Source organism: Cricetulus griseus, chromosome 2 (genome assembly GCF_003668045.3).
Source record: "Cricetulus griseus strain 17A/GY chromosome 2, alternate assembly CriGri-PICRH-1.0, whole genome shotgun sequence".
In the NCBI taxonomy this organism is placed as follows: domain Eukaryota; kingdom Metazoa; phylum Chordata; class Mammalia; order Rodentia; family Cricetidae; genus Cricetulus; species Cricetulus griseus.
In genome coordinates, this window is record NC_048595.1 from 386157320 (window position 1) to 386182715 (window position 25396).

A 25396-nucleotide genomic window follows, 5' to 3' on the forward strand; every position below is an offset into this window, starting at 1 on the left:
CCTGGGGAGCTCCTGCCACCAGAGCTGTTTTCAGAACTGGGCACGTGTGCACGCCACCCCTTATGCCTATGAACTGGCCACAGGCCTCTTCCTCCACCAGGTGGGGACAAAAGGGTAGCTGGTCTTTCTCCTGTCCTCAGCTTTCAGTCTTGGGAACTTTGAAAAGATCAGCGATGTCCGACAGTGCTTGGCGGATATGGTTTCCAAAGCGCTGAGCATTCTGTGGGAACTGGGAGCTCAGACACATTCTTAGGACTGCCCCCACCCATCTGTACCCACAAGAAGACTCCTCCCACCCAGAGATGGAGGGTGCTTCTGGGATACCCCAGGTAGCCCCTCTTCTTGGGATCACCCCAAATGGGAGCACAGGAAACTCACCGTCTCAGAACTTGAGAACTTGCTGGAAACATGGAAGAACATAGTATTTTCACCTGCGATCATGTAAGAAACCCCATAACCATCATCTGCCACCTGAGGACAAGAAGCAAATGAGACCCAAGAGCCAAGATGATGGATTTTTCCATTCCCACAAGATTCACAGGAGGTAGGCCCATGTTGGATACTACATTCTTGAGGTCAGCCCCCACTCTCCTAATCCCGGAAATAGTAGGCAAGCTAAAGGACTCTGCCTCTGGTTCCAAGACTGAACTTCTGTTTCCTCTACAGGATGCTGCCTCTGTGTTTGGTGGTCTAGGATTCACATTTCCTCAGGGACTCACAGCATAGACCACACTCTCTTGGTAGCAATCTCTAGCTTTCTGACAGAGTAGCTCATGAGCATGTTCCATGTGGAGAGAGCTGTTCTCCTCAAGTGAATATGCCTCTGTAGGCCCAGTGTGTAGCCTTGTCCCCTGGAGACTAGCCTTGGGCATGGTGTTGCTGCACTGGGGAGGCACGTGGAATGAGTAGTCCTAGTACCTGCCTGCCTAAGTTAGCAGCTATCACTTTACATCCACACAGGTCTTCTCTAAATAAAGTGCTCATGCCCATGTCTACACCTCTAAACTGAAACTCCAGGGTCCCAGTGCTGCCAACCACCATCCTTCTGGGGCACTCACAGGGCCAAAGCCACCTCCAGCACCCAGATGATTAGGGTACTGATTCGGATCAAACATGCGGATCTGGTACTGAGGAATCTGGCTTGTGGAGAGGCTCCAGGGTTCTGCAAGTACCTGTAACAGGGAGGCAGCAGCCTGTCAGACACGAGGCACTCAGTGTGCACCTGTCCCACTGGTAGTGCCAGAGAACTACTTCAATATAGACACTATCAGCCAGGTAAGGTGGTGCATGTCTGTAATTCCAAAATTGAGGAGGCAGAGGTAGGAGAATCATCTATGAATTCAAGGTAAGCCTGCTCTACATAGTGAGCAGGCCAGCCCAAGTTATATAACAAGACTTAGTCTTAAACAAGCAAGACAAAAGAACACAAAAAGGCATTATTTGAGAATACAGAAATGGACGTGTGTGGTGCAGGAGTTCCCTGAACTACCAATGTCCCTCTGTCCCCTACTGCCCTTTAAAAACCTCAGTATCTGCATAAACTCTCCCCAGCTGCGGTTGTCTTAGTCCCATCTGACTTGCCTCTCCCTAACCTCAGCCTCTTTTATTCTCTCACAAGTACTATCACCATCTGGCAGAGCTCACATGTGTCTGCTTTCCCTCATAAGAGCACTAACTCCACAGAGCCCTATCGAAAGAAGGCCTTGCTCTGGGCCTAAAGGCAAGGGGATAGAGGTCACACCTAGCAACTTCACTGACCTCAGCCAGGAAAGGAGAGCTAACCCCTAAGTACTTGGAAACGATATAAAGGCAGAAGAGGTGCCTGTCGATCCCGGCCCCTGTCATGGCTAGGCGGTACATGTTTTGGTGTTTTTCCGAAGCCTTCCGGAAGAGATTCTGGAGGTCTTCTTTCTGGGGGTCAGAAGCAGAGGGGTCAAGTGGCCCTTGAAGTAAACAGGTGTGGAGCAGAAAGAGACAAGGTGTGTGGGGGTGGGAGGCTCACCTTATGGGACCCCTTCACCATGGCCTGCACAAAAGCTGTGGACTCACTGGTACAGGAACGCACAGTCTCAGTCCGCCCCTCTCGGAACATTCGTGTCATTGAGGCCTCATATGTCAGGCAGAACTTGCCTTTGTCCTGGGGTACACAGCAGGAGGAATCAAGCAGGTGGACCCTGAGGATGCCCGGCATACTCAGTAGCCCTGAGAAGCTCCTACCCGGAAATGAGCCAGCTGCAGGGCAATCTGCACAAAAGCGTCAGGGCTGGTCCGACACTTCTTGATGAGGCCTTTGCCAAAAGGTAAGAACTGGAAGCAATATAACTCCACATCATCAGCCAGTGCTTTGGCCACCTGGTATGAATTCTCGATGGCTTCCCGGCACTGCCAAGATATAGAAAAGGGTCAGTTGAGGGCAAAGTCCTCCAAGGCAGCCTCTGGATCTAAAAAGGCATGAAGTCTAGGTGATAGAAGAAAGGCAGAGTTAACCCAGAAGCTTCAAAAGGCACAAATGACAACCCTGTGAGGATTCAGCATGAGGCCATGCTGAGCCTGCTGGAGAGGAGGGAGGTGCTATTGAGTGCTCTATGGACACGAACCATGGATCTCAGTATTTCTCTAATCAGACAACCCTGGGGTCTCTGCTTTCTGCATTGCCCACATGGCACCCTAAGAAGCTTTGTCCCTTCATTCTGAGGATGAGACCTAACCCACCCATTCCTAGCCTGAATACCTGCTCAGAAATGTCCCAGTGCAGCCGCTGAGGAGGTACCAATTTCATATTTGGCTCACCCACGCAGTGTCCAGTCTCGGAGTAACCCAGGTGAAAGGTATCAGTGCCCAGGACAAACTGCAGGGATCAAACAAAACTGAGAAACAAGCATCATTGCCAGTGCCTGCCCCGAAGGTCCCCTCTCTAGGCCTTTACCTCCCAGAGGTGCCCAATGATGGGGGCATCTGCCCATGAATGTTCTGTGTTGAGGCCCAACATGCCATTCTTGAAGGAAATAAGAGTGAAAGATTTGTCGAACCACCTGCAGGAGTAGATTAGGGTAGAACCAAAGCTTGGAAATTATACAGATCTCCAACCTTCAACCCTAATCCCATACTGCTAACACTAATGATCCAATTCCTAACCTTAACTTCTGTTTTTTAAAAAAAATTAAATTACATTTGTTGGTGTGAATATATGTGTGGATGCATGGAAGGCAAAAGGATAACTTTCAGGAGCTGGTTCTCCTTCCGCCATGTGGGTCCTGGGGTTTGAACTCAGGTCATCAGGTGTGGCAGCAGGTACCATTATCCACTGAGCTATTTCACTGACCCCCCCATCTCTACTCTTAATCTTCAACTCAAACCTTAACTATTACCACCTTACCCACCCATTAACTCTGAACCCGACTTCTACCTTAATTTTCTAGCCCAAACCACTTGCCTATAATTCTAATCACTACATTTTAACTCTAACCTCTGACCCATGAGTCTGAGGCACACACCTGTTGTAGCAGTTACCATGCAGCAAGGCCTTGCCGTAGCGGCCTAGACTGTTCTCATCATCAGGGTTGTAGCAGTGGGAGTCTTCATCCAGGGCCACAAAGAAGGCAGCACGCTCGATGGCCTCCAGAGCAGTTTTGTTCTTGCCAAAGCTAAAGAAGGTCTGACGCGCCTGTGCCCACTCTACCCTGGGGGTACAAGGGCAGGTAAGAAGTAGAACCAACATGTACTTTTTATCAGGATATCTTAGGATCTGGCTGAATCTGGAGACAAGATGAGGTGGGGCCATCTGGGTATCCTGAAAGATGCCCTCTGTCCTTAACACCCACTGCCCTTCAATATGTATTATGTGCCTATCCTTGGTTGTACCTCTGGCCCTCAGTTCTAGGATGGAGGTAGGGCCAAACTTTTCTTCTCATGAAGCCTTGAACTTGGGCCTGGACAAGCCCTCCCCACAGGCCCTGGGTACCTTCCTCCCGCGGTGAGGGCTGCCAGCTTCTCCTCCCCAGGCTGAGGTGGGGAAGGGTCATCCAGGATTCTCTGGAACTGCAGCTCTAGGTCTCGAGGCTTGAGCAGGCGAGAGCCCTCATAGAGCCACACCTTGAAGAAGCGACCTTTGTGGTAGACAGCCACATGCCTGCTCTCTGAGAGGTGCTGTAGCACATCTGGGACAGAAACCAGTGAGCAGCTGAGGCAGGACTAAGGGAATGCCCAGAAAGGGCCCACCACCCCCTCTCAGGTGGTCCCTGCAGACTCTGCTTTGCCTCATATCTGATCTGGGCCTTCATCTAGGGGCAGATTCCCTTGTTAAGCCAGTCCCTGTGCCCCGTGTGAATCCCTCCTGCCTCCTCTTCAGGCTTCATCAGGGACAGGCTGTCTTCTCCTGAATTCCACCACCCCAGCCGTGCTCTTGCTCTTTACTCATGGCTATCTTCCTAGGTACTCAGAAGTTCTGGAAAGACAGCCACTGTTCTGGACCCATGCGGTCCCAGCACCATGTCTGTATATAACAACCATCCAGAATCTGTCACAAACTGACTACTTTACAAATTCATGATCCTGAGACACTGGAGTGCTTAGAGAAAAATAGTAGTTGGACACCTAGGTGTCAGGTGCCTGGGAGAGTAGGACTTCCTCTCAGTGGATGCTTGGCTATTGTCCCGTACCTGTTTCCTTGCCTGGGATGCGTGTAGTGTTGAACATCCTCTCCATCTGGTAGGAGCACATGGGCACCATGCCCAGTGCCATCACCTGGGAGGAAGGCCCAGCATGGCTTAGATTTGGGCCTCTTTTCCTTACCCCACCCTTAACCCTGATGGAACTCACAGGTTTGATCTCTTCACGGTCCAGTTTGCGACGATACATGATCATGGCATGAACAGCATTTCCCACACGTGCTGCTTGCACATTTGTGTTCTTGATAAGCACAAAATCCTACAGATAGAGCAGAGTTTGTAGGCTGGGCACCTCTCTCTGGGTGTCACCTGAGTCTCACTAGCCTGAGGAAACTTTTTCAGGGGCCTGAGGTATTGCATCCCCTGTCTATGTTCCATCTTACATCATGTCAGGGTGAACTTCCAGAAACGTATAACTGGCAGGCTCCAGCTTCGACCAGAACTGTTCTTTGCCCATTCATACATTGTTTATTTTGCTTCAAAGGGGTTCTACCACAAAATAACAAGAACAAATCTTTGATTTCGACAGGTTGTAAATTGCTAGAAAGACAGTTCATGAATGAGGGGAATTCCAGGAGGCTAACACGGTATGTTTTGGACATCAAGAAAAATTAGGGCCCTGGGCAGCAGGAAGTTCAGCTCCCTGTCCACAGGTCACATGAAGGGAGCAGACAGTGTCTTCCTGAGTACTGCAAGGAACTGCTATTCATTCTGTGGTCTTGATGCCACAAAGGGACAAAAGCAAGGTGTGTTTTAAGAAGTTCTCTGAAAATGATGTTGAGATATTGGAGAACCTGTGCCTGAGAGGCCAGGAAGCCAGAGGGGACAGGGAGTTAGGAAGCATAACTGGGCTGAGAAAGTCATGCGCAGTCTCAGAATTCTCCCTCTTGTCAGGATGCCCGCCACCCATAGGCTGGGTCTGGACTGCTCCTCCAGGATCTCTCCTCCCTTTTTCTTTCCCTCAGACCTCACTCCATAACCCCCACTCACCCATGGAAACTGATGCAAAGGCTCTGGGATGTCCTCTAGATCCTTGTTCCAGAGCTGGGGACAGAGCTGGGCACACAGGAGCCCTAGGAGGCTCTGGTTCTTACCATGGCATAATAGTTGCTGTTCACCATGAGGGGGCTCCTGCCTCGGAGGTAGACGTACTCTTCCCACCAGTCACTCACCTGTGGGTAGTTAGGCTGTAGGTTAGAGCTGGGGCAAGTGTATCAAGAACATGTGGATAAGAACAAGCCTGGGAGGGCAAACTTACATAGTTAGTTGCCCACCATGACTTGAGTACCAGGTATTTCTGCAGTCTGGGGGCAATCTTCTTCTGGAATTCTCTGGCCAGTGTCTCCATGCGGTAATATTCTTCATCATCCAATAAGGGCCGCACAGAATCCAGGTACTGTCCAGCCAAATTATTATCATGAAGATGGTACACCTCCATCTTAACCTTCTCACAACCTCTCCTCAACCAGACCCCATTCTTCTCAAGCCAGCTATTTATAGAAAACAGTCCTTATAAGTTTGGACTAGTCTTCTGAGTCCAGGATTTTGTGCTTGTTGGTACTCAGGCTCTTACCCGATGAATCGTGGCTGGAACACTGGGTACAGGAAGCTTTGGCAGAGATGTTTGGAAGCTATAGAGCATGGGCCGTCGGCTGGACAGAAGGCGAACACAGATCTAAAGGTACAAAGAACAGTGTTGGGGTAGGAGCTAGCAGGGAGAATGGACCCAAACTGAAAAATGACCAAGTCCTGCAGAACCATCCCAGTTCCTTCAGGACAAACACGTGCACCAGGCACTGTTGTCCAATCTGCCTCTCCCTTCTTGCTTAGAACCCCAAATGAGATTCCCAATGATCTCAAACCAGATGCTTGCACCCTCCTCCAGTGTTTCTGCTCACAGCCCAGATCTTGGTGGCATGGCTGGTCTTGCTGTGCATCTCGAACATCCACCCATGGTAGGAAAGTAGCATCTTCAGGGTTTGTCGGAATAAGAAAATGCCTGTTGCCCAGATCCCAGTGGAGAAGATGACCATGCTGAGAAGTTCCTGGGTCTGTGGGTTCCCATAGGGGACACTCCTATTGGAGAAGGAGGAAGGCTTCAGGCTATCCCTTTAAGGCCATCCTTTGGGGAATTCTAGCATACATGATGACTATCAACTCTCTTGGGGAAGACATGAATGGAAAAAGACCTCATCGAGTGCACTGAGGTCTGAGTGCATCAAATAGACAAACTGCCTTGGAACTGAAAGATGGTAGCCCTATGAGAGAGCCCCTTGGCCACCAATGGGTACATTTCTGTATCTGTCCAGTACAGGAATCCCGGCTTTGGGAACTGTGTTGGCCCTTCTTCCTGAAACTTGTGTCTTCCAGGTGCCTTACCTGATCGGGAGGTATCTCTGGATGCAATGGACGAGCCCCATGGAGATGTCGACCTTGCAGTAGTTGGAACCAACTGTTGCCATGACAACAACCAGCCAGCTGGTGGGGCTGCCAGGGTACACACCCCTAAGGATGCCATTCTGTGGGAGGGGGAGAAACAGGCATCCTTGTGGGGGTGAGAAAATGTAATTAAGCACCTGGGGAGTCCTGAGAAAAGGCTCCTGGTCTTTGTCTCGTCCATTCACTGTGTTCTTTCTCTACACGCATCTACATTATATGTCCTATCACATCTCCATCATCCTTCGGTTTCTGCACTACTGGACCCTGTCTATAACCAGCAGTACTGCTGGACAAAGGCGGAGACAGACGCTGAAAAGGAGACTAACTGCTGACAGCTGGCGTCTGCCTAGGCACCTGCTGGGGAAAAGAGGCCCGGAGAACCACCTGTTCCCACACCTTAATTCGAATAAGGCGTTTCTTCCAGGAGTTGATTCCGGACTGGTAGATGTGTTTCAGAGCCTCCCGACTAAGCCGGAAGTCGACCCCATCCGGGGTCACAGTGAACTGGAAAGCTACTGCCTGGTGTGCTTCCGCCATCCTGGGGTTTAGTCAGCACCTACGGGTAGGGGCAGAAGGTGCTTAGTGTACCCAGCCCCGCCCCCGCCCGTCCACCTCTAGCTGAGGCTCCGCCCCTCCCACTACCCCATCTGGTCTTCGCTCCCCCACCCCCTGCCCAGTCCCCTATGCGACCACCCCCAAACCCGCCCGTGCCCCAACTCTACGCGCCCCGCTGGGCCCTCCCAAGCCTGGCTAACCGCCGCTGCCGCCGCAGAACCCTCGTGAGGTTCCGGACAGGCCTATCTGCAATGGTGCAGGAGTCGGGCTCCAGGTGCCCGAAGGGCAGCGAAGGGCGTTTTGGGGTCCGGGAAAGACGCCCAGGGAAGGGAATGGGCCTGGACAGAGACTAGATTAGGGTGCACCCCAGCAGTCCTTGCTCGGAAAGCTCGGATGACAGTAGGGTGAATGAAGAGTTGTGGGATGGGATGGCTCTGGGTCCGGCGGGCCTCGGTGTGCTGGTCCCCAACTCACAGCTCAGGTTTGCTTCTGTCGGTGTATGGTTCTAGCCACTCTGGCCCATGTCCCCACGTCCTTCAGGCCTGGCCACCCCTGTCTGGCCCCGCCCTACCCTCACTGGGAACTTGACACCCACTCCCAAATTGGGGTGGAGAAAACAGATATGGGCGGAAACCAGAACCCCCTCCTTTTGGTGTGGCGCCTAGGAGGGGTGGGCAGGGTTCCCATAAGCCTGCTGAAGGTTGCTGGAAGGTCTGGGACTGGAGAGTGGAGGGTCTCACGTGAGTATGGTTGCATCAGTGCTAAAAATAGCTGAATGTGGGGAAAAGGTCACCAGGAGTCAGCTGTGCAGCCTATTCCCTAATTCCAGGACTCAAGGTTGACAGTCACGTCTAGGGCCCGCTGTTGCCCCACCCCTCTCCAGTCCTTTTGCCCAAGTCAGTATGTGTTACTTCTAAACTGGAGCCACAAAGTATTATGGAATAGGAGATCTCAATGAGTGGAACAGATGGACCCTCTCACCACTTTTCAGAACAGTGCACTAAACAGAAATCACTTAAATCTGTATCCCTCAGTTTGTATTTCTGACGAAGTTCATTTATTTAGGTACGAAACCCCAGGGGTTCCCAGATGCCCACCTTGGGCAACTACTCAAAACAGGGGGACAGGGGTCAGCTTTGCCACAACAGTTTCACTTAAGAGGCACAGCCCAGTCTCTGGGGTCTCCTGCTCTTTGCCCCTCCCTCCAAGGTCCTGCCCTGGAGGCGCCAGGAGAAATCTGAGGTGGAGTTGGATTGTCAAGGTGAAGAGTGGAAACCAGTCAGCTGCCCCTTCTGCTTGAAGTAGAACTGGAACCGAGACTGGGCATACTCCTAAGGAAGGAAACCCATAATACAAAGTGGTGAGAAGGCTTGTGAGCAGTAGCCTATATCTGCTGTGTTCTGCCCATAGCCACCAGGGACATGACCTAGCCCCTACCCAACATGCCTACCGGAAGGGCTACTTACCAAGTAGCCAAACTCTATGGTGGACATGGATGCCTGGAGGATGGACCACAGACCCCAGAAAAAATGAGATGCCAGAGCATACCTGGGAATAGGGGGCAGAAAAGGCGGGGCCATCAAAAGTTCACTTATATTGCCTGGCTTCCTCCCAGGCTAGTCAGTTTCCAAAGCCCCAACTTCTCCCCCATTTTCCTAGCCCTTACCCCACTGTAACTCTTTTTGCTTTTTTCTGCTAGATGTCATCTTTCATGACTATACTGGCACCTCACCTGCAATCCTCCTCCTCCTCCTATATCCCCCCTCACGACCACCCTTCCCCTCGTTTCTCACCAACTGACTTCCATCAGCAACTCTTCTTCCAGTTTCTTCTGCTCCTCTTCAGGGAGGATCTGACCTTTCTGAACCTCTGCCAGATAATGTCGAATAAAATGGAGCTGAGATCAATGGATAAGAGTCAGGAACTGGGGACACTGTGGAATATTACCCTTTCTAGCCATTCTTTCCTTTTACGAAACAAAACAAAATGCTTTTTCCTTTCCCAGCCTCCTGCCTACATACCTGCTGTCCTCTAGTGGGGTAGTCTGTGGGACTTGCTTTGTAGAAAGGCCATTCCTCAAAGGTGTAATCATAAACCCACTCACAAAAGTGATTCCCAATGTCAAAGCCCCTGGGGGAACAATGCAAACATTCAGTCCATGGGCAGCTGGCATGCAGAAATGAAAGCCTAGCAGTCTTTCTCACAGAGCCCTATAGGGGCAGGTTCCACAGGAAGCTGTCCTCCCACCCTTACCTGTAGTTGTAGCTACTGTACTCAAAATCAACCAACATGAGGCTGTCGTCGCTTTTTGGCTCTGAGAGCAGTAAGATGTTCCCTGGGGGAATGGGGATTTGGGTCACTTCAGGGCACTCTACCAGCTTCAGCTTCTGCTGGAAGCCTCATATACTTTCTCATACCTTCCTGGATGTCATTGTGGCAGAAGACCACTGGTGACGGAGTAGCATCTAGCAACTTCCTATAGAAGTAGAGGGGCATAGGTTATTAGGCCACATGACAACAGCCACCTTCAAAGGCTAGCCCTGACTCTAGTCCTCAGCAGTCCCTGGGGAGGACACTGCTAAATGCCAAGTCTGCCTTCACCTGAGGTTGCCCATCTCATCCTTCAGGTTGTACATCTCCAGCAGGTTCATCTGGGGGAGGTCAGTGGAAGGCAGGTCCTGGATCTGCTTTAGGTACCTGTAAGCCCCCCAAAATAGGATACATTCACTCTCCTACCTTTCCCTAGCCCCTTCTCCTATGTACTGTTAGGTCACTGTGACTTGGCTGGGAAACATGAATCTATGATAGATACTGGGAAACCTATTCACTCAACTAGAGGTTGGTTCAGTTTAGGTGTAGCATTCCCAAATTTGACTCACCGCTCCATGGTCCCAAACAACCAGTGGGGCTCCTTAGTGAAGGGCATCTCCATACCGTGGAAACGGGCCATCTTTGTGGCAATGGCTCCTGACAACACTGGGTCCCGCAGCTCTTGAGTTTTCAATGGCCGGCTCTGTACCCAGTAACCTATCAGGGTGATGAGGGGGCTGGGGCGGGAGGGGGTAAGGGATATGGGATGGAAGGAGATCAAGGTCTTAGGGAAATTTCCCTACCTAGGATGTAAAGGCACACAATGGGGAAGGGCAAGGACTTAGTAAAAACAACAAAAACTGGGCTCTTACTGGGAGGTACTGTTCCAGGCGGCCCTCTGGAAACACTCCATAGAGTTGGGGCCCTAATGCTCTCTCTGCAAGAATGGCGAACATCACACTCTCTAATACCAAGGAGTCTACACCCTGAAGGAAGATGGCAAAGGAGCCCAAGTCAGAGGTGAGTGGGCACGGGTGCAAAGGAATGTTTTCTTCACCCATCACAGCTGGGACTTCTGGTCTTACTGATTGGGGATTCTGGAGCAGCATACTCGGGTACACAATTACCACAACAGTTTCTGCATCACTTGCTCACTTCAAACTATGGCCCTCGCTCCCCCTCACCTGCAGGATGGCCCCATACAGACGTAGCAGCACCTCGCGGGGCTCCTCGCCCACACTGGGCAGGTGGTTCGGTAGCGAGCATCGGAAGAGCAGGTTGCTAAGGCCTCCGCTGCAGATCCACACCGGTCAGGCTCAGCAAAAAGTCTCCCGGATTGGTGAGACCCACCCTAGCCCCTACTCCGGAAAGGATCTCACCAAGCCCCCAGGGAGATCCCGACCCCCTCCCAGCACAGGAGTCTGCCGACCTGGTCTTGGCTCCGCCCCCTTTCCCTCCCCCCTCCCCCGCGTAGCACTGACAGCATCGAAATAGGGAGTGTCTTGAGGACCCCGAGGTTGACCTCTGACCTCACGGGGCAAACGCTCAGCTCCTCCGGCCGGGCTCGGCGCCAGGCCCCGCCCAGGTACTCTCGGCACCACTGATAGGCTCGGCGCTGCGCGTCACGAGACAGCGAGGAAGCGCGCCGCCGATTGGGGACTGCCGCCGGGCACTTAGCATCCTGTAAACTGTCCTTGGTCAAACAGCCGCCGACAGTCCCTCCTCCGGCTACACCTGTCCGGTCCGCCGCCATGACGTGGACTGTGCTGGGCTCTACGCCTGCCGGTCGGTGCTCAGCAACCTTCAGGTGGGCTCAGCGCCTTCCGGCTCGGCTCGGTTCCGCTTCCGGCCAGTCCGGAACGTCTCCGGGCGTACTCGGCTCTTGGCGAGTGTCTTCGGCTGTCTTCGTGGTCCGAGTCCTGGGACTGTCTCCAAGTGAAGTGAAGAGTCTCTGGGGTGCGGTGTTCCCCGGGGCGGGGTGGGGAGCGCTCTGGCCACGCCCTGTAAGGCGGGTCTCTGTAAAGACAGGCTCCTGCGTGGACTGTCCCCAACCGAGGAAGTGACGTCGGCCAATCCGGGGCGCCGTGGACGGTTGGACATTATCTAACAACGTTTCCCGGAGCCAGGCTCTGGCCAATGAATGGGCAATGGTGCTAGGTCGCGGCTTCCTTATGGCACCTGCCTTGTGAGACACCCGACTAGGGCGTAGAGTGGTCGAGCACCTAATGGCACTTGGTGAGTGAATAGGATGGAATTTTAGGTTCCAACAATTCCCCTTTCCACAAGGCAGCGTGTATATGTAATGCTGGAAGGTATAATTAGAATCAGTCCGGCGTATTCAGCGCTGCAGGGACCTCATTGGTACTATGAATGTGACCCAATACAATAAACTTAAATTTTATGAGGTGGCTTTTTTTTTCATGATTTTTGTGTGTGTGACTTACGTTAAATATCGGGGAGCGGGGGGGGGCGGGAGGCGGGTTCGCATTAGTGGCCAGTCCAGAAAGGAAGCCAAGACAATTCATAATTCTTTTGAAGGATGAGGTTTATTAAAATGAAAGGGCCTCAAAGCCGTGAGTGGGCTTTGGCCTGTGGGAGAGAGAATCACATTGAAACAATAAAATATATGGAGCTCTAAACGGGAGATCTTAAAGTTAAGAAAAGAGTTCCCTTTAAAGTCTAAGGAGGAACTTCATTAAGAGTGTGTAAGAGAGCCAGGCTCTGGTGCAAGCCTTTCTTCCCCACATTCAGGAGGCAGAAACTCGGTTAGTTACCTGTGAGTTCAAGGGCACCCTAGTCTACATATCAAGCTCCAGACCAGCCAAGGCTACAGAATGAGAAAAGAGATGCCTTGAGAATGAATGGGAAGCAGGCAGAGGAGTTGAGAACAGCCGTCAGCGCAGTCTGCAATCTCTGGAAACTCCGAGAAGTTACTAGACCAATCTCCCAAATAAAAGAGGAACTTGGTCGTTTTTTCTTTTTTAAAATAACTTTTAGTATTGATGGGAAATTTCACATCACCTTATCTAGTTCAACATAGCTAATATACAGGACAAAGACTATGGAGCTAGGTACTGGTTAGGACCATAAATCATGGGCTGTTGTCAGTTCTGAGTTGCAGTGGCCTGAAGATGCAGGCTAGTGTGTGGGTGGGCCGGCTAACATTACTTGGACCATGAACTTTGTGGAGAGTGAACTTTGTCGACAATAACATTGTGTCATGTTGCAATGTTAACAAGTTGGACCTTCCTGGAGATATTAAGTGGGGATTTTATTTTTGGCTAGTATGAAAGCCTGGGGGAGAGTCATAAGCTCTGCCTTCTGGACAGAGGTTCTAGGTGAAAGTGGCCTTGATTCTGGTGTCTGATTGGAGCATGCTTGACCATATCATTCCGGTCTACTTTTTCCCTCCCTCCCCCCCCCTCTCTCTCCTTTAGACAGAATTAGACAGTATTTCTCTGTGTAACAGCCCTGGATGTCCTGGAACTCTCTTTGCAGACCAGGCTGGCCTTGAACTCTCAGAAATCCCCCTACCTCTGCCTCCCAAGTGCTGGGATTCTGCTTTTTACATAACTGCCCCTATCAGTAAATCAAATAAGGTCTGAGTTGGCACAGTTTGTCCTTTAATTGTGGTTTATTAGAGGTCAGTTTCTTACCCTGTGAGTCATGACCATATGAGGTTGACTGAATGTGGCTCTTGGCAAAAGATTCGGGAACAGTAAGGGTTTCTGAACAAGTAATCAGAAATTAATTTTTTAAATCCAGACATAGTGAATTCAGGATGTTTCATTGTAACCTCAGCTTTGAACACATAGAATGTATACTTCTAACTGTACGTGCTGTCATGCAGAAACAGCTTAGCTAGGATTGGAGACTACTGGATATTATAGAAGCAGTTGGTAGGTTAGGTCAGTTTCCTGTCTCTGGCCAAGTTCTTATCCATTCTTCCTCTTAAGAATGGAGTGGAAAGACAGCAAAGAGAAAATGGAATAACTATTTCCATAATAAAGAATTCCAAGGGTCTTGGTGGTAAGAGCTATTTCTGAAATATTTCTAAGCATATTTCTGTCATTCTCTACTACATAGTTAAAGCCACATTCTCAGTACTGATAAAATCAAAATATCAATTTTGGAAAAAATGTTGAAGATGTTCTGCACCCTAGAGTATCAAAGATTCAGCCAAAATTTAATGTTTTGATGTTATTTTGGTTTTTTTGTTTGTTTGTTTGTTTGTTTTTGAGATAGGGTTTCTCTATGTTGACCTGGCTAGCTTGGAATTCACTCTATAGAGTGACCAGGCTGGCCTTGAACTTGGAGATCTGCCTACCTCTGCCACTCCTGAATGCTGGGATTAAAGGTGTGAGCCACCACTGCCCAGCCAAAATTTAATGTTTTATGTAGACATAAGCATGTCTATATCATTAGGGAGCAATTTTAGGGTAAAGTTATATGTATTCCTAAGAATTGTTTTTAAGTATTTTATGAATTATTATCACGAAATGTTTAATTTGTATACTCACTTTATATTACCTATATACTGGGGGTTGAGTGTTAATTTTTCAGGTAAACAAAGTCACTAGTGGAAAAAGTTGATGAATCTCTGTTAGGAGTAGGAACTCCTACTGTTGGCTTCTCTCTTGCAAAGAGATTTGATTAAAGGGGAGAAAAACAAGAGCATCTTCAGGAAATATCCAAAACAGAAACTCTTGTTCAGATCTTCAAGAGAAGGCAAATAGTCTTGTTGCCTGTTAGTTTTCTTGTTTCAGTTCCTCCAACTAAATATTTATAGATGAGAAGTTTGAAGTCTACCTAACACAAAGATTATTGCAGCAAAAATAGCACACACAGAGAGCACAGTACACAAAGTCATAGCTCAGTGAATGACATGGTGTGTGTGTGTGTGTGTGTGTGTGTGTGTGTGTGTGTGTGTGTGTGTGTGTGTGTGTGTGTTAGTGGAGCAGCATTTGCCCCTGGGAGTGTCCAGATGGTCCACAGTTCCTTTTTCAGGCCAAACTCTGACCTATATGCAACTGTAGAAAACTGTGCGTACAAAATAAGGCCTAGAAGGAATAATGTCTTGCAAAGCTAAATAAGTCCTCAAGGACAGGATTGTAAAGAGGAACTCAAATAAAGAGGTCAAAGAGCCCGATTGCTCAAGTTTTGCTTGCAGAGCTATCTTTAGGAGCTAGCTAAATGATACATAAACATCAGTGGAAAACATAATTTTTCATTCCTGAAGTGAATGCAGAGTCCTGTGCCCCTGTCTACCACTACCCTCCTTTCCCAGCACCCGTGTTGCCCACAGCTGTACTAATCAGGACAGATTTTTATGTTTGTACTGAGGTGTGGGACAGGGCTGGGTCCTTCTTTAATTATACCTGGCAGGATGTACCTTGTGGGTTGGGTCATTTTGAATGACGAAGGAACCTGACTGGGTGAGATAAGGTCAGGGGGACCTTTGAAGTTTCTGCTTGTATTGGCCAATATCCTGAGTTTAGTGAGACTGAGGGGTAGTTAGCCCACCTCTTACTAGAGAGAAGAAAAAAAGCCACTCCAGCATGGCCAAGAACATGGAAATAAGCCATCTCAGTTCAAAAGGTAATTGGAGATCTGTGTAGTAGCACGAACAATAAAAATCCAGTAACAGATATTGGGGTTCAAGTTGAAGATTAGAGAAGCAAAGCAACCAGCCACTGGAGAGTTCTCACCTCTATCAATGCCCAGACCAAAGGGGCTATCCACTGAACCTTAGGTTGCTTCTCCAGGCTGCACTGCTCTCCACCAAGTCTCAGAATCCTAGACTGCCCTCAGAGACTGAAAGGTTCAGGCTTTAATGCTGATGGCAATATCTCTTTAAGAGACAGACCCCGCCCCCTGACAACAGTCATGGCACGCACAGGAAAACTGCTACGTCATCACCACGTCACCCGCCACGCATTACGGCCTGTGTGAGGACTCTGGGCATGCGTGGAACCTCAGTGCACATGCGCAGTCTTCACTTTAAAAGTTCCAACTTCCCTGTTGCTCACTCTTTACTCTCTACTCTCTCTCTCTCTCTTCTCTCTTCTCCCACTTACACATTCTCTCTGCCTCTCTATGGCCACCGGCCATGGCGGTCAGCCATTACCCCTGTTCCTCTTTTCTATTAGTCTCCCTACTCTGCCGGGCCCATATAATAAACTAGTCAATATGTCTCATCTTGCGCCTTTCTCTTTTTCTTCAAAAACATAACAGAGACTACACTGAGATCCTTATATACTCTCCAGTGCTGGGATTAAAGGCATGAACTCTATTTCTCTTTTACACTGATGCACTCTAATGTAGCCCTGGGTGGCCTTAAACTCACAGAGATCCATCTGCTTCTCTCTCCTGAGTCCTGGGATTAAAGGTGTGTGCCACTACTGCCCAGCTTTTATCGCTAACTAGTGTGGCTGGCTTTGTATCCTTCAGGCAGTCTTTATTAAATCATAAATAATATATCACCACAGGGTGTAGTGGCACATGCCTTTAATCACAGCACTTGGGAGGTAGAGGCAAGTGAATTTCTGTGAGTTTAAGGCCAGACTAGTTTACATAGTGAGTTCCAGGACAGCCAGGGTTGTATAATTAGACCCTGTTTCCAAATAAAAGGGTTGGGGGTGGGGCAGAGTGGTATTTTGAATAAGAATGGCCCTCATAGGCTCATAGATTTGAATGCTCATTCACCAGGGAGTGGCACTATTAGGAGGTATGGCCTTGTTGGAATAGGTGTGGTCTTGATGGAGGAAGTGTGTAACTGGGGGTGGACTTTGAGGTTTCAAATGCCAAGTCAGGTCCAGTGTCTCTCTTTTCCTGCTGCCTATGGATCTGGATGTAGAATTCTCAAGCTTCTCCAGCACCATGTTTCCCTACATGCTGCCATGCTTTCTGCCATGAACTAAACCTCTGAACTATAAGCAAGCCCCATGGAGTCTCTTCACAGCAATAAAACCCCGACTAAGACAGAGAGTGTGGGGATTTGAATGCAAATGGCCCCAAAGGGAGTGACACTGTTAGGAGGTGTGGCCTTATTGGAGGAAGAGTGTCACTGGGGTGGGCTTTGAGGTCTCAGATGCTTGGGCCAGACCCAGTGTTTCACTGTCTTTCTGCTGTCTGCCAATCTGGATGTAGAACTTCATGCCATGTTTGCTTGTGTTCTGCCATGCTTCCCAACCCAATGCCTATGGACTAAAACTCTGAACTGTAAGTCAGCCCCAATTAAGTGCTTTCCTTTATAAGCGTTGCTGTGGTCATGGTGTCTCTTCACAGCAACAGAAACCCTAACTAAGCCACGCGGTGGTGGAACATGCCTTTAGTCCCAGCACTTGGGAGGCAGACGCAGGCAGATCTCTGAGTTAGAGACCAGCCTGGTCTACAAGAGCTAGTTCCAGGACAGGCTCCAAAACCACAGAGAAACCCTGCCTCGAAAAGCATAAATAAATAAATAAATAAATAAATAAATAAATAAATCCCTAACTAAGACAGAGAGTAATTGGGGTTTAGGCTGACCTAATCCAGGATGTCTCTCCCTAACTGTCTGCCTATTTACAGAAGAAGTATCGTTTGTCTTCCCTCAGTCTTTTGAAACCATTTGAGAGGAGACTTGAAGAGCATGTGCCTGCAGTGCTCATTCTGCATAAGATAAACTTCACTGAGGAGCAGCTTGGGCTGGTAAAATATGTGGTGTAGCATGACTCTATAACTGATGGCCAGAAGCACAAGTGATTAACCACTGGGTATCCCCAGTGGGAGAAATATGAGCCTGTAGGGTCTCCTTCCCTCAGGGATGAGGGTGGGGAGGACAGTTCTGTATCCTTTCCTCTGCCCCAAGACCCCATTTTGGTACTTCAGGTTATAGGAGCTCTCATTTCACCAAGCTCTACTCTTAAGTTCCTTTTGCTGGGAGTGAAGCCATTCCTTCTGTTCCTGTCACAGCTCTGAGGACTCCTACTTGGTGCCTGCTCTGTTTAGGCCCCATTTGAGGTGTCTGCTCTGCTTAGGATTGGGAGGCAAAGGAAGGACAAGGACCTTGAGTCTGCATGAAGGATGAGGGCAGGAAGTGTGGAGATGAGGTGGCTCGAGGGAAGATATATATATATATATATATATATATATATATATATATATTCAAGTAAGAAGTTAAAGTAGCAATAATCCAGGCTTAAGGCCTGAGTTTATATGCCCTTAGGTATGACACACTCCTCTATTGCATAGTTTCTGGACCTCAGAAGTAAAAACTATTAACTTTTGTTTTTAGTAAAGGTATCCTACCCCCCTGAATCTTTGCAATCTAGAGTTTTACCATATCAACTATACTCTTGTCAAGTATACAGTGGTCACCATCCTGTGATCTCATTTAAATTCCTTAGCGATCCTTTGAAGTTAATAATTTCATGACTGATACAAACGGTACATATGGCTATTGTCAAAATAAATGACATATTACTCTTATTTGAGAGAAGTCCTGCTTGGTTTATTTTTTAAATTTTTATTTATTTTTTGTTTTTTCAAGACAGGATTTCTCTGTGCAACAGTCCTGGCTGTCCTGGAACTTACTCTGTAGACCAGGCTGGCCTCAAACTCACAGAAATCTGGTTGTCTCTGCCTTCTGAGTGCTGGGATTAAAGGCAAGCACCACTGCCACCTGGCTTTTTTTTTTTTCTTCAAAAGGAACTTAAGAGTAGGTCCATAGGCCAACCTGTTTGTCATTTTCTTGATAGATGATTGATGTGGAAGAGCCCAGCCCACTGTGGTAGGTGGGCCTGGGATGTGTAAGCCAATGCAGGAGGAGCAAGCCGGTAAGCAGCACTCCTCCCTGGCTTCTGCTTCAGCTCCTGCTTTCAAGGGTCTGCACTGACTTCCTTTGATGATGGACTGTGATGTGGAGTGCAAGACAAATAAACCCTTTTTCCCCAAGTTGCTTTTGGTCATGTTTATTTATTTATTATGTATATAGTGTTCTGCCGGCATGTATCACTGCAGGCCAGAAGACGGCATCCGATTTCATTACAGATGGTTGCAAGCCACTATCTTGTTTCTGGGAATTGAACTCAGGATCTCTGGAAGAACAGTCAATGCTCTTAACCCCTGAGCCATCTCTCCAGCCCTGGTCATGATGTTTTATCACAGCAACAGAAGCACTAAGACATTCATACTAGGGTTCTTGGTTGTGCCTCACTTTTTTCCTGAGTACCTTCCTATTAACCCCTATGCTTAAATGTGTGTTTCAAATGTCTTTTAATAAACTCTAACTCTGTTTCATACTGGCTTGTCCTGAAAATTCCTTTCTTCAGTGAGGCCAGGAATCCAGTTTTACCTGTGTAGACATTTCTGAAAAGAATTCCTCAGGTTGCTGGGGGAGGTACCAGAAGAGTGTGGAGATGTCTCTAACCCAGTTGCTGCTGTCTGTAAGAGCAGGTTTGGCGGTCAGCGTAGATTGGGGAATGCCTGAAGGAAATGTCTTGGTGTAGCACAGCAAAAGTATATGCCACATACATTTTCTCTACAATGTGGAACCAGGGCAGCAAAATATGTGCAAATATCCCCACACATATGGAATGATAGGGCACAGGGAGGCTTACATGAGCAACAGACAATAAAAACGTGGAGTGCAGGAGCTAAATAAAGCATTATCGTGCAACCCCATCACTTGTTTCAGTTTACTAAGGAGAGTGAGGTTGGCAGCTTCTGAACAGGGATGCTACTTTCTTTCACACTCTGAAATACACAGACCTTCCTACTATATTTCATGGCATGCCAGCATGACATAAATCCTGTCATGTTTCATCTGCAACATACTTTTGACCTCTGGTTTGGCCCCTATCTACTTCCATTTTGGAACAATTCTTAGGACAAAGTCGGGTTTTTTTTGTCAAAGTTCATCCTTAGTTAAAAAATGTTCTACTAATGACTTCTTTTTGTCCCCTTATCCTTTTACTCATATTTTTTTTTACCCTGCTTCCTTTGTTACTGTAACAAAAATAAAGATCTAGTCATAAGACAATGACATACTAAAATAAATTCACCAACTTACCAATGGATAACTGAATCCAAATTGTGTTTATGACAGAATGAAACAAACTACATCATTTATCCACATGCAGCTAAACTGAAAATTCTTTTTTTCTACAAGTTTTTTTTTTCAGATTTTAATGATACTTGATTGTTTTTTTTTTTCAGGGCAGGGTTTCTCTGTGTACTTTTGGAGCCCATCCTGGGACTTGCTCCATAGACCAGGCTGGCCTTGAACTCACAGAGATCTGCCTGCCTCTGCCTCCTGAGTGCTGGCATTAAAGGCGTGCACCACTATGGACTGGCAAGAAACCTCTACTTCAGTAGGGTTTTTCTCAACCATCCCTTTATGGTACTTAAGAGAGAATGTCAGACTTACAGTCTTAGGAGATGCAATGAGAACACGTTTATTTAAGCAAAGTATAAGTGTACCACCAAGGCACCTTTTCTGGTGAGAAAGATGCGTGTTTCTAGTGTGTATTTGGAAAATCTGGTTAATTCTGAGGATTTTTCTCTTAGTCACAGATTTTCAGCAATTTTATTACTATGTCTTGTGGGACTTGTTGCAGGCTTTGGATCTATGGATGCAATAATGTGGTTTGAATATAAAAGCTCATGCGTTAAACCCTCAGCTCCAAGCTGGCAGTGCTGTTTTGGCAGGTTCTGTAAACTATTGTGAGTAGTTGCCTAGCTGGAGGATGTAGGTCACTGGGGGTGTACATTGAAGGTTATTCCTAGTCCCTGGTTCTTTCTCTGTACTCCCTGTCTATGAAGGGATGAATAACCCTTCTTCTTTGTGCTCTCACTGCCATGAAGTTCTATGCAAAGGCACAGGATCAAGAAACCTCGGAAACCCTGAACCAAAGTGAATTTTTCCCTTTTAAAGCTATGTCCCATTTAGGAAGCTAAGGGTGGCCTCGACTTCCAACTCCACCAGCCCCAGCCTCCAGAGTGCTAGGAGGGCAGGCTTGTACCACCAAATTTAGCTTGCACTGAGTGTCTGTCTGTCTGTCTGTCTGTCTGTCTGTCTGTCTGTCTGTGTGTGAGCGTGTGCACGTGCTATAGTACATATGTAGAAGTCAGAGGCCAACCTTGGCTGTTAGTCCTCACCTTTTACCTTGTTTTGAGTCAGATTGTCTCAATAGAGCATTGGTTCTCAACCTATGGGTCATGACCACTTTGGGCGCTGAATGACCCTTTCCCAGGGATCACAAATCAGATATTTACATTATAATTCATAACAGTAGCAAAATTATAGTTATGAAGTAGCAACGAAAATAATTTTATGGTTGGGGGGGGTCCCCAAAACATGAGGAACTGTTAAAGGGTTGCAGCATTAGGAAGGTTGAGAAGCACTGCCTTAGAGGCATACTGAGATTAAACATGCACACTACCACATCTGTCATTTATGTGGGTTCCAGATATCCAATCTGAGATTGTCAAGTTGTGCAGCAAGCACTTTATCCACTGAGCCCTCTTCCTTGCCACAGCTTACTTTTTTTTTTTTTAAAGATTCATGGTCTGGGTGTGGTGGTGCACACCTTTAATCCCAGCACTCTGGAGGCAGACCCTGGTGAATATCTGTGAGTTCCAGGACAGCCAGCCTAGTCTACAGAATGAGTTCCAGGACAGACAGAGCTACACAGGGAAACCTTGTCTCCCCCCCCAAAAAAACCCAAAAATTAAAAATAAAGATTCATTTGTATTATTTTTAATTATGTATACATGTATGTGTCTGGGGGGGGCTGTTATATGCATGAGTTCAGGTGCCCACACAGACCAGAGGCATCAGATCCTCTTAGAGCCAGAGTTACTAGCTATTGTAAACTACTTAATGTGGGTGCTGGGAGCTAAACTTAGACCTTCTGGGAGAGAAAAGCTGCTGAGCCATCGCTCTACCACCCCCCAACCTCCATTTAAGATTTATTTATTTTTATCTGGACAACAGTGGCACACATCTTTAATCCCAGAATTTGGGAGGCAGAGGCAGGTGAATCTCTGAGTTTGAGACTAGCCTGCCCTACATAGTGAGTTCCAGGACAGCCAGGGCTACACAGAGAAACCCTGTTTTGAGAAAAAAGTAATAGTAATTTTTTAGATTTATTTTATGTGTGTGAGAATCTTTTGCCCACATGTATGTATGCACACCACATGTGTACCAGGTACATGTGGAGGTCAGAATAGGATCCCCAGGATTGGATCCCCAAGAACTGAAATTAGGGATGGTTGTATGCTACCATTTGCTAGAACCCAGGTCCTGTTTAAAGGTCCTCAACAAGTGCTGGTAACCATGGAGCCATCTCTCTAGCCCCTTAAGATTTGTTTTTATTACTTTTTGAACACACAAACAAGTTCCACTTGTTTCTTCTTTATGACTCCCATTTGCTGGCCATTATGTCCATGTTTTCCTTATATACGTGATTATAAAGACCATCCTAAAGCCCAAGTCTAGTCATTGTCTCCTTCTGTCCTGTGTGAGTCAGTTAGAGGGGGTTCTTTTCCTCGTAAGTTTTCACTGCTTTGTTGTAGGTCTAAAATTGCTTAATATGTATATCTTGAAAATTTTTTCACTATATGTTTTTATTGTTGTTGTTTTGTTTTTTGAGATAGGGTTTCTCTGTGGCTTTGGAGGCTGTCCTGGAACTAGCTCTTGTAGACCATGCTGGTCTCAAACTCACAGAAATCCACCTGCCTCTGCTTCCCGAGTGCTGGGACTAAAGGCTGGCACCACCAACGCCTGGCTATATGGTGTTTTTTAAATGGATACAGGCTATAGTGAGTGTTACCCTGTTGAATGTCTAGATTTTATTTTTCCTTTAAAGAATATTATGGAATGAATGCTTCTGTCCCCCATGCCCCATTCCTACATTGAAATCCCAACCTCCAATATAATGATATTAGGATGAGGCCTTTGGAAAGTGATTAGGTCATGGAAGTTCAACCTTTATGACCTATGGTTATGGTTAGTGCACATCTAGGATGTGGCCTTGAACTCAGAATCCTCCCATCTCAGCCTGCTGAGTGTCGGTATTTCAGTGTGGACCACTATACCAAAAATGCACAACATTTTGTTGTTGTTTAGCAATAGGGATTGAACCTGAGATTGAAGTTTATCTGAACGAGGCTTCAGAGAGCCTCTTTGTCCTTTTCTCCAATGTGACAACACACAAGAGGATTCCAGCTGTGTGCAATGGGCCTTCCCTAGAAGTTGAATCTGCTTGAGCTTTAATTTTTAATTTACAGGCTTCTAGAACTGTAGCATGCAATAGCTCAAATTGACTACAAACTACCCAAAATAAAAGCATTTTCTTCTTTGTGTCACTGCCTAACTCTTCCTAAGCCTTAGAGTTGTTTTGGAAATACAATACCAGGGGTTACAAGTAATTCTCAGTTTACAAAGGCAACGAAGAAGCAAGGAAATTGGGCTAGGAATTCAGCTCAGTGGTAAAGTGCTTGTTTAGCCTGCACAGGCATGGGTTTTGATTTTTAGCACACATACAATACAGGCACATATGAATGAAACCAAACAACCAAACAAACAACCAAACAACAACAATAACAATAACAACAAAACGCTTGAATTTTAAAGCCAGGTATAGTGGTTTGTAATCTCAGCACTTGGGGGGTTGAGGCAGGTGGATCTCTGTGAGTTCAAGGCCAGCCTGGTCTACACAGGAGCCAGGCCTTCGTAGAGAACCATAAATGTCTGTGGTTTAGGAAGATTGCTCAGTCAGTGAAGTACTTGCCTCAGAAGCATGAAGATTGAATTTGATCTCTTGAACCCACACAAAAAATGCTAGGTCTTGTCTCAGGATTGGGGAGACAGATAGGATCAACTCTGGGACTCACTAGCCAGTTTAACTGGCATGCTCCAGGCCAAGGAAAGACTCTATCTCAAAGGAAGTGGACAGCATTCCTGAGGTGATACCCAAAGTTATCTTTTGGTCTCCACATACAAAGTTGTCTTTTGTCCTTCACATGCAATGCACACTTGTACACATATGTGTATTTGCACACACATGAATAAATAATAAAAATTAAATAAAATATGTATTTAATACTGCTAAAATAGTAATAGAGAAGTTTGAAATAGGTGTAGAAACCAAAATGAGCCAAATGTGTTGGTGCCTGCTTATTATCTATCCCAGCACTTAGGAGGCTGAGGCAGCAGGGTTATGAATTTGAGACCACCATAGCAAGACTCTGTTTTTATAAATAAGTGGAAGTTTTTATGTATTTGAAATAGTTTGTTTTTATTGTTTTTGGAACAAGGTCTCAGTGTGTAGTCATGGCTGTCCTGGAACTCACTATGTAGACCACGCTAGTCTTGAGCTCTCAATAATCCACTTACCTTTGCCTCCCGAGTGCTGGGATTAAAGGCGTGCCCCACTACCACATCTGGCTTTGTAATTGCAATTTTAGTTGAATCTTAAATTTAATGAAATTTGAGACAATATTCAGCTTTATACAGATTGTAAACAGTTGAAAAATAAATGTGAATAAAATATTGAGTATATTGTCTGAAAAGACACAGACATGAAAAACATAAGCAAGAGGTTAAAAGAGTCCTGGAGGTGAGAGAGAAAATTCAACATGAGTTTAATGGGAGTGCTGGAAGGAAAGAAGGAATGGAACATAGGTCATATTTTTCTGCTTGCTTTTTTTGGGATAAGAGTTTCACAATGTAGCCCAGGTTGGCCTTAAACTTGAGCTGTCCCTGCATGTGCCACCATGGTTGGCTCTGAGACAGTATTTAAAGAGATAATGGGAAAATATGTTTTTAAAGAGGTAATGTCAGATTTTTCACTGATGAAAAAGAGATTCATATAATTAAGATCACTGAGCCTCAGGCAGAGAAGACCTGTTAAATAAATCTATACCAAGATTGAAACTTCAAACACCAGAGATGGAGATGTTTTATGCCCAGTTTAAGAAGAAAGAAAATTGTTAATGTGTTGTAGTGGAAATAGAAGTTGAGGTAAAAAGGAAGGTTAAGATTAAAACAGTTGTTGGGTTGTGCTGGTGCACGCCTTTAGTCCCAGCACTCAGGAGGCAGAGGTAGGTGGATCTCTGTGAGTTTGAGATCAGCCTGGTCTATAAGAGCTAGTTCCAGGACAGCCTTGAAAGCCACAGAGGAACCCTGTCTCAAAAAAACCAAAAAAAAAAAAAAGATTAAAACAGTGAAGTTGGGAAGCACTGGGGATGATAAATAATAGGGCTCTGAGCCAATGTCAGCAGGCTCTCCCAAAGTCCCCTCCCTTGAGGAAGGTGTGCAAGTCACTTTTGCCTTTTCATATATATTTTTTGAGGGGTGAGGATCTCACTATGTAGCCCAGGCTGGCCTTGAACTCACTATGTAGACAAAGCTGGCCTCAGAGATCTACCTGCTTCTGCTT

The 25396-nt window shown here is 47.0% G+C and overlaps 2 protein-coding genes across 8 annotated transcripts in view; both read right to left on the bottom strand.

The window, feature by feature from the left end:
• The window catches only part of Cpt1b (carnitine palmitoyltransferase 1B), a 9225-nt gene extending 331 nt beyond the window's left edge, over positions 1 to 8894 (bottom strand). Inside the window, exons 1-19 of one of the 2 annotated variants that reach the window (XM_027396287.2) lie at positions 8759 to 8894; positions 7503 to 7662; positions 7047 to 7186; positions 6566 to 6743; positions 6241 to 6342; positions 5926 to 6063; positions 5762 to 5839; positions 4819 to 4926; positions 4659 to 4743; positions 3962 to 4157; positions 3495 to 3680; positions 2927 to 3032; positions 2732 to 2848; positions 2218 to 2382; positions 2003 to 2137; positions 1759 to 1911; positions 1059 to 1172; positions 379 to 471; positions 1 to 220 (exon numbers count right to left, since the gene is read on the bottom strand). The exon at positions 1 to 220 is cut by the window's left edge and continues 331 nt beyond it. In XM_027396287.2, the coding sequence (XP_027252088.1) occupies positions 137 to 220; positions 379 to 471; positions 1059 to 1172; positions 1759 to 1911; positions 2003 to 2137; positions 2218 to 2382; positions 2732 to 2848; positions 2927 to 3032; positions 3495 to 3680; positions 3962 to 4157; positions 4659 to 4743; positions 4819 to 4926; positions 5762 to 5839; positions 5926 to 6063; positions 6241 to 6342; positions 6566 to 6743; positions 7047 to 7186; positions 7503 to 7643 (2319 nt within the window). In that variant the 5' untranslated portion in view covers positions 7644 to 7662; positions 8759 to 8894 and the 3' untranslated portion in view covers positions 1 to 136. The other variant, XM_035440826.1, reaches the window with a different exon arrangement.
• Positions 8690 to 11891, bottom strand: Chkb (choline kinase beta). 6 transcript variants are annotated; one of them, XM_027396291.2, is made up of 11 exons: positions 11501 to 11642; positions 11156 to 11264; positions 10844 to 10957; positions 10541 to 10688; positions 10263 to 10358; positions 10079 to 10137; positions 9915 to 9996; positions 9683 to 9791; positions 9455 to 9558; positions 9128 to 9209; positions 8690 to 8992 (listed from the first exon to the last, which is right to left on the bottom strand). In XM_027396291.2, exons 2-11 carry the CDS (start codon positions 11235 to 11237, stop codon positions 8918 to 8920), a joined length of 951 nt encoding a protein of 316 aa, XP_027252092.1. In that variant the 5' UTR covers positions 11238 to 11264; positions 11501 to 11642; the 3' UTR covers positions 8690 to 8917. The 6 variants fall into 6 exon arrangements, 5 of the variants coding, with proteins under 5 accessions (XP_027252092.1, XP_027252093.1, XP_027252090.1 ...); XM_027396289.2 differs by having other exon boundaries at positions 8691 to 8992; positions 10541 to 10674; positions 11501 to 11891; XM_035440827.1 differs by having other exon boundaries at positions 8691 to 8992; positions 10541 to 10674; positions 11453 to 11891.
• Positions 11892 to 25396: the final 13505 nt, after the last annotated feature.